The sequence below is a fragment of the Hippocampus bargibanti genome, linkage group LG05, assembly GCF_051943395.1.
Source record: "Hippocampus bargibanti isolate YZ-2025 linkage group LG05, ASM5194339v1, whole genome shotgun sequence".
Classification (NCBI taxonomy): Eukaryota; Metazoa; Chordata; class Actinopteri; order Syngnathiformes; family Syngnathidae; genus Hippocampus; species Hippocampus bargibanti.
This window is the reverse complement of record NC_142738.1, coordinates 2,029,534-2,037,500: the sequence shown is the minus strand read 5'-3', so window position 1 is coordinate 2,037,500 and position 7,967 is coordinate 2,029,534. Positions and strand designations below refer to the sequence as shown.

Below are 7,967 nucleotides of genomic sequence, written 5' to 3'. Positions count from 1 at the left end.
TTCTTTTTTCTTCGGAGGGGGGGGGGCAATATCTCCAGAACCAAAGAAGCTAGAAATAAACTTTTTAAAGTAACCTCTTGGCGCTCTCGAGGCCCTCCTTCCCGTGTACCAGTTTCGTCACCTCGGCCGCCAGTCGTTTATGCGCCAGCCGTTTACCCGGATCTGCACGCTGCTGAGTCATCAAGCTCTCGACCTCGGCCAACGGCAGGAAGGTGAACAGCTTCAGATACCTTGAAGACAATACGGATCAGTCCAGGACAAATGCAGTGATACCTTGGCTTACGAACTTAATTGGTTTTCAGACAGAGTGTGTAAGGCGAAAAGTGTGTATCCCAAAAATTAATTTCCCATAGGAAACCATTAAAATGAGAGTAATCCGTTCTCAGGTCCCCATAAAACATAATTTTCTAGTTTCTAATTTTCTAAGCCTTAGAACTACATACCTTATTTTATGTATAATAAATGTGCTGTGGTATTATAATCAAAGAAATAAACTGTACTGTACAATAAAGTTGTTTTATTTACCTTTGTGATGGTCGTTGGTGGCTTGATGAAATGGAGTGGCCGGTTTCATCAGCATTAAACACTTCGTCTTTCACCCTCTTGAGGAATGATCCCTTGGAGGTGCTTTCTCTGTGATAATTTTATCTAGTTCCTCATCAATTGTGTTCCGTTTAGCTGGGTTGATAGCTTTTTTGCATCAAGTGTACAGATTGTTTGTGTAGTCTGATTGATGGGATATTTTAACCTTGCAGTCTACACTCTGCCTTTGAACTATCAAAGTTGAATCTCTGTCATTGTCACCTGCCTGTCTCTTTAATGTTTACACCACCCATGCTCACTGCTGCGTTGTTGACCAATCACGTGGCTTTAACTGAAGACCGGGGGCGGGGAATAGAGGACAAAAACAGTCGTTTGCCATTTTGTTGTTAGAAGAAAGGGCTCGTTCGCGAACGACACATCACTCATCGAGGCAGCTCCGTGTACAAAAAAAAGTTCGTATGCCAAGGTAAAGTTTGTATGCCAAGGTAAAATTTTCATAAATTTAACGTTCGTAAACCGAAAACTTCTTAAAGCAAGGGGTTCGTAAACCGAGGTATCACTGTACTTTACATGTACAGATGTTGGATTTTACAGTAGTCACCCTTCCACGCTGGCATCAGGTTGCCGGAGGAAAAACTGGTAGAGCTCAAAGGGGGACGTCCTGTCTCGGTTGAGCCACACGGCGTTGCCCGCCGTTTTGCCCAACTTGTCGCCCGTCGTGCTGGTGACCAGCGGGAGGGTGAGGCCGTACACCTCCTCTTCGCTCACTCTGTTGGGAAGCAAGCAAAAGGAGATGAATGAGAAAGGAAAATTAACCCGTTCGCTGACATTCACGATTTTTTTGGGGAATTGAAAATATGACGGAGAGCGCCATTCCCGAATTTGTATTTGCCAAAATAGCCGGGTAGACGGAATTCCCATCACTAGTATGGAAAAGGTTTTTAAATATGTCATTCGTCGAAGGTGCACCTTATATTCCAGAAAATAGTAGTTTGTACGAAGTAAAAAAGTATTTTGTATGTGGGGCGATTTACTTTTTAATGAAGTCGTGGCCGGACATAAGATTGCCCAGCTGGTCGGTGCCCCCCAGTTGGATCTTGCAGCCGTATATTTGGTTCAGGTGGTAGAAATCGTAGGCCTGGAACGCCTGGTAGGTGAACTCCGTCAGGCTCATCCCCTCCGAGCTTCGCAACCTGGACTGGACGCTGTGGCGGCTCAGCATGGTGCCCATGCGAAAGTGTCTGCCGCACTCTGCGAGGAACCCCACCACGTTCCAGTCTTTGTACCAGCTCAAGTTGTTCAGTACCGTCAGCGTTCCCGGCGTTTTGGCGCCGTCGGGGAAGTTCACCTCGTGGTTGGTAAAAATCCGGTGGATGCTTTCGCGGATACCGCGCGTGTAGTCCTGCACGGCGTCCGCGGACATCCGTTCGCGCTCGCTCGTTTTCCCACTCGGGTCGCCGATTTGCGCCGTGGCCCCACCGAGCACGGCGATCACATGGTGGCCGGCGCTTCGGAAATGCAGCAGGCCGATGAGGGCGAGTAGGTTGCCCACGTGAAGGCTGTCCGCCGTCGGGTCAAAGCCGCAGTACACCGTCTGGGCACCGGATTGCAGCAGGCGAGGGAGTCGGTCATGTGCCGCGTCATCCGGGAAAGAGTCCTTCACAATTCCGCGTTTATGAAGAGCGTGTAGTAAACCGCTGCACGCACGAAACGAACGGTGGAATTTGCATTTCAGTGTAAAGCTTGCACTTTGTGGAACAAGAGAACGGGTTCGTAAAACACGGGCCATGGACGCCGCCATGTTGACCACACGAGACCGGAAACGGGAGGATTCTCGATGGTGACATTTGGAAGAGCGAGCGCCCTATAGTGTAGCGGAAGCGCAACTGCACAAAACAGTTCAATGCCGTAGCGCCACAATTTTATTCGTAAATTAAAAAATATAACAAAAAAAAAAACAAACAAACAAATAAATCTAAATAAAACAAATAAACAGATAAAAAAAATAGTGACAATTTGACTTTCTTTCAGCAGCTATTTTAACTTGGGCACGGACGCCGCCATGTTGACCACACGAGACCGGAAATAAGAGGTCTCGATGGTGGCCATTGAGAAGAGCGAGAACTAAATAAAACTAAATAAAATAAGTAAACAAATAAATAAATAAATAAGTACATAAATAAATGAATAATGACATTTTGACTTTCTTTCAGCAGCTATTTTTAACGTGGCCACGGACGCCGCCATGTTGACCACACGAGACCGGAAGTGGGAGAAGTCTCGATAGTGGCCATTGAGAAGAGGGAGCGCTCTCTAGTGCAGCGGAAGCGCAACTGCAGAAAACGGTTCAATGCCGAAGCGCCGCATTTTATTTATTAGTGATTTTGTTCGTAAATTCAAAAAAATAAATAAAATAAACAACCAAACAAATAAATAAATAATAAAACATTAATAAATAAATACGTAAAAAAGTGAAAATTGGGCTTTCTTTCAGCAACTATTTTAACTGTCAATGTGATGCAATCTCATTGTGTTGTCAGTTGGAATCAGTGCACAAATATTCATTTTGAATGTTCTTTTTTGTTTTAATTTTTTAAAATCCATTCAATGTCAGGTTATTGTGTCATTTCAACGACAAGCTATACATTCCTCATACACATTTACAGTATCATGTAACAATTGAACAAGCCAAAAATTCATAAAGACACTACATCCTTGTTGTGTCTCTGCTTTCGCCATAAAAGCAAACTAAAAAAAAAAAAACAATCATACCATCTTATCCCTATGACAACTGCAACCAAAAGTAGCATTTCGTCAGAAATTCAGGAAGAGAGAAAAAGGGTTATGTGAATCAGTACAGTTGATAAAATACTAGTTGATGATAGTGATGAGTTAGAAAATGAACAGTATGGCTAATGTCTCCTGAGTATAAAGAAACATCACGTTTCCTTGATTTCCTTAACAAAACGAAAAAAAAATCCCTTTCAACACACAAAAATAAAATAATACATTAAGAACACAAGTCACATTTTCCACTTTTGGGCCCAATTGGTGAACATGACGTTAATTTCCACCTATTATTCAAATTGCGATTGTTCACCGTCCGTAGAAAATGATGCCGCCATTTTGTGTCGAAGACTACCTATTGAGTCAGATGTGAAAACCAAAATGTGTATCTTTGTTTGTGAGGTGCAGTCATTAAAAATAATAAAAATGGCGTGTATGGACTGAAGATACCCCGTGGCATCTATAAAGATGATTTAGCAGGAAAAAAAATCTTTCAATATTATAGATATCATATTGTAGAGATCTCATTTATTTCCATCCGAGTGAAAACTCTGATGGAAATAAATGATCTTTGACATCAATCGCCGTCAATGGCAGAGAATGAATGAGTTCAATCTAAATACGTATATCGTCACCATTTTGCTGTTTCTTTCAAAACGAGGTATTTCTTGAATTACAAAAAATATTATGATTAATAAATATATATATATTACAAAAAATATATAGTAGCCCTAATAGATGCCTGCTCTCTTTGCTGTTGAGTAAACAAACGGCACTAAATGAGGAAATGGAACGACAGTAACCTTACGTGTTTGGTGAGATACGCGATAGCAGCGGGGTCGAAGGCGACGGAAATATGACATAACATCAGGGGGAAAATATATACATTATTAACTCATTCACTGCCAGACGATGTGTAAAAATGTGTCCACTCCAGTGCCAGGGTTTTTGTCATTGTCACTCAAATTCTCGGACCCACAAAATATTGAGTTTTATGACGACATAAACATTCAATGCAGCATTAGAAACCTTTGATTCGCTTTTTTCATTAAAAAAAAAAAAAAAAAAAAAAACGTGTTAATTCCCAAGTTATATGGGTCTGGAGTTATCAGAGCTTGAAATGAGGGAGTTTGTCCAAAATACAATGCAATGCATATTGGTTTATAAATGGTATGTAGAACTGTCGCCGCTTGGAATTGAAGCGGATTTACGTGGGACAGGAGATGTGAGACAATCTCTTTTCGTCAATGGATGCTTCCAGCCTCAGTGTTTGCTTTCAACACTTAGCTTGTAGCAGACGTGCACATTCCACCATGACGTCCCTGATCCACTGCTGAAAAGGATGCTTTGATCCTCTCCTCTTTCATCTAGAACTGCTTCATGTCGCAAAGAGGGTACAGCGAGTGCTGAAGAATGAATGACTCTCTGTGTTGTCATATCATTTGTTATTTAGGTAGAGGGCCATGGCCAGCGCTTTATCCGCACCCAAGCATGAAAAAAAAAGAAAACCCGAACAAATTCGGGAAGGCGCTCTACGCCATATTTTCAATTCCCAAATAAATTCGTGAATGGCAGTGAATGAGTTAATAGTTATCAACAATGAATCAGATTTTGGAAATTAATAAAACAAGTGCTAATTCAGAGCTCCCGCCTCCCCTTGGCCTGCCTCTACCCTCCTTAGTTGCGATATGGTGAATCACTCAAACGGGACGGCGTACCTGTACCTTCTGAAAATCCAGTATGGAAGACAAAAATAATAATAATAATAATAAATAAGTCCCTTTAAATGTCACAGACCTGCTTGTGTGCACTGAGGTGGTCGGACACTTGAATATGAGGTTGAAAAAAAAAAAAAAAAATCAGGACAAATATTGCTTTAAAGGACAACCGACACCATTTTTTTGTTTCCTAACTGACATCAGAAAAACGTTTTATAGCACCTAAAATACCCAAAACACGCAGGATGATATTTTTAGTCAAATGCAAAACACCAATAAAAATGACTTAAAGTGTCCCAAAACTACTTCAAATTAAAACCGGAAGTGGCCAGTTTCAGAAGGTCCCGCCCCCTTGTTCGTGACGTCACGCTAGGACGTCTTGTCTTGGCTTCATAGAGTTCAGATTCGGAGAAGATGCTTTCTTGTTACTCATCCAGTTATGAATATGATTCTCATAGTTCTGAAGAGGAAAGCATACATGTTTGCAATCGATTCAAGAAGTCCTTCCGTATCAATTCGAGCCGTCTGGACTCCAATGTAGCGCCCCGGAAAATGCACAAGATGGCGTCCATGCTCCATTGGAAATGGGCTGATTTATCTGCTGGGAATTTGTGTCAACTAGTATCAAATAGTAGTCTTGGTGGAACACGCAACAATTCACCATCGCATTATTTATGTGTTTTCCTTCTAATTTCGCCATCAACACAGATTTTTCATCAACACGGAAGTTTTCAGACCAAATAAAGTACCCAAAATGCATTGTGTGTCCTTTTTTTTTGGTCAGGGGCGTTCCTTCAGTGACGTCACGTACGGACTCGTCACCAACTCGGAAACAAGACTTCCTGAATATTCAGCGCGAGTCTTAAAATGTAAAATATAGCTATATGCGCTGGAATCTTTGTAAAATGCGCTCAGTCGAAGTCATTTGAAGTGATTTTACAAATTACGGACACAACTTGTCCGGAGGCGTCGGTTGTCCTTTAAGTGAGGTTAGTCATACATTCAGTGGCCATCTAAAGTTTCCACACCCCTTTTTCAAACGACAATAAAGCATTTTCTCAACTTTGACCCACTTTTCTAGTGACCTCTAACCAATTTCAAATTATTCTGGCCGAAATGCAAATATATAAATTTAATAATAATAATAATAATAATAATAATACATTTCATTTCTAAGCACCTTTCAAAACTCTCAAGGTCACTACAGTCACGGGATTAAGTTTTTCTGTGGGTGAGCAGCGGCAACCACACTCGCCAGCGTTCACTCAACCCAGAATAACTCAAAAAGATAGAAAGCTAGCTAGATAGCTAATAGCTAGTTAGAGGGCTAATAGCTAGCTAAATAGCTATTTAGCTAGATAGCTAATAGATAGAAAGCTAGCCAGCCAGATAGCTAATAGATAGCAAATAATAATAATAATAATAATAATAATAATAATAATAATAATAATAATAATAATAATAATTATAAGTTGAGGAAAGCCTACTAGAACAGCCGAAATTTATTCGGGGTTAGTCATCGGCGTGTGAAATGCTGGTAGATTTGCCATGACTCACACTAACATGCGTTTGATTTTTTTGATTGGCTCATTCTGAACCCCGAGGGGGTGCACACTTATGCAACCCCGTTATTTATTGCTTCCTCACTCTAAAAATGGTGTTTTTTTTTTTACTGCATGTCACTTTAGCGGTGGATAAAGTTTCAAAATTGTTTATTTATTTTTTATTTTTAACAGGGGTGTGCAGACTTTTGATATTCACTGTTCAATCACAGAGAACGAAATATGAAATGAGTACATGAGAGCAAAGACATCACATCCGAATACGGTTTATATAGCTTGTGATCAATGAAATTGATTATCTGATGGAGTGACAGTTCACTCTTCCTCATTTTCGGGTGTTTTAAAGAGAGCGTGGCTGTTTTTTTTTTTTTTTTCATACGTCAATGGTGGAGTGAAAAGTGACCAGAGTCAATCCTGCCCCCCCACCAAACCCCCATCCAGGTCCATTTCCGACAGCTTGAACCAAGTTTCCACCAAGTAAAGTGCACAAAAATAATTTAGGGAGAATTCGGGTGCATAAAGTTGGCATTTTTTTGGGGTGGCGTGGGGTAAATAATAAATTATTGCACTGTTGTTGATGATGTTGATGATGATGATAAATTTGTACGTCAAAAGATGTAAATGTGTCATAACCCAGTCATGAGTTAGCGTAGCCGCAGAAAAGTTCCCAAAATATGACCTGGTACAAAAAATAAACTATAATAATAATAATAATAATAATAATAATAATAATAATAATAATCACAATAATAATAACAAAAACAACAAGAATAATAATAATAATAATAATGATAATAATAATAATAATAATAATAATAATAATCATAATCATAATAATAATAATAACAAAAACAACAAAATTAATAAAACTAAAAATAAAAATAAAAATAAATTCATATTGCAATTTCAAATGACAGAAAAATCACAATTTGGGGACAGACAAAAAAAATAGCTGAATTTTACGATAATATAATTGTTTAAAAAATGTCGTGTAAATAAACATTTATAGGAAAACAATTATGTGAAAATAAATGTCAATTTTTGGCAAAAGGAAAAATCATAATTTGGGGACAAAAAAAATCTATAATTTCTGAAAATATCTGTATTTTTTTTAAAGTCCCGTAAATTAACATGTATGGAAAAACAATTACCTGAAAAAAATGTGGATTTTTGGCAAAAAGAAAAATCATAATTTGAGGATTTTTTTTGTTGAAATTTTATGAAAATAGAATTTCTAAAAAAAACCCAATCCCATAAATTAACATTTATGGGAAAAAAATGATGTGAAAGTAAATTGTATTTTCGGCAAAAAGAAAAATCATAATTTGGGGGCAAAAAAAAATCTCAATTTTACGAA

At 38.9% G+C, this 7,967-nt stretch overlaps 1 protein-coding gene across 1 annotated transcript in view; it reads right to left on the bottom strand.

Annotated features, from left to right (window-relative positions):
• The window catches only part of yars2 (tyrosyl-tRNA synthetase 2, mitochondrial), a 5,079-nt gene extending 2,720 nt beyond the window's left edge, over positions 1–2,359 (bottom strand). The window contains exons 1-3 of the mRNA XM_088996261.1: positions 1,578–2,359; positions 1,145–1,312; positions 75–230 (exon numbers count right to left, since the gene is read on the bottom strand). Coding sequence (XP_088852387.1) covers positions 75–230; positions 1,145–1,312; positions 1,578–2,344 — 1,091 coding nt within the window. The 5' untranslated portion in view covers positions 2,345–2,359. The remainder of the gene's footprint in view (positions 1–74; positions 231–1,144; positions 1,313–1,577) is intronic.
• Positions 2,360–7,967: the final 5,608 nt, after the last annotated feature.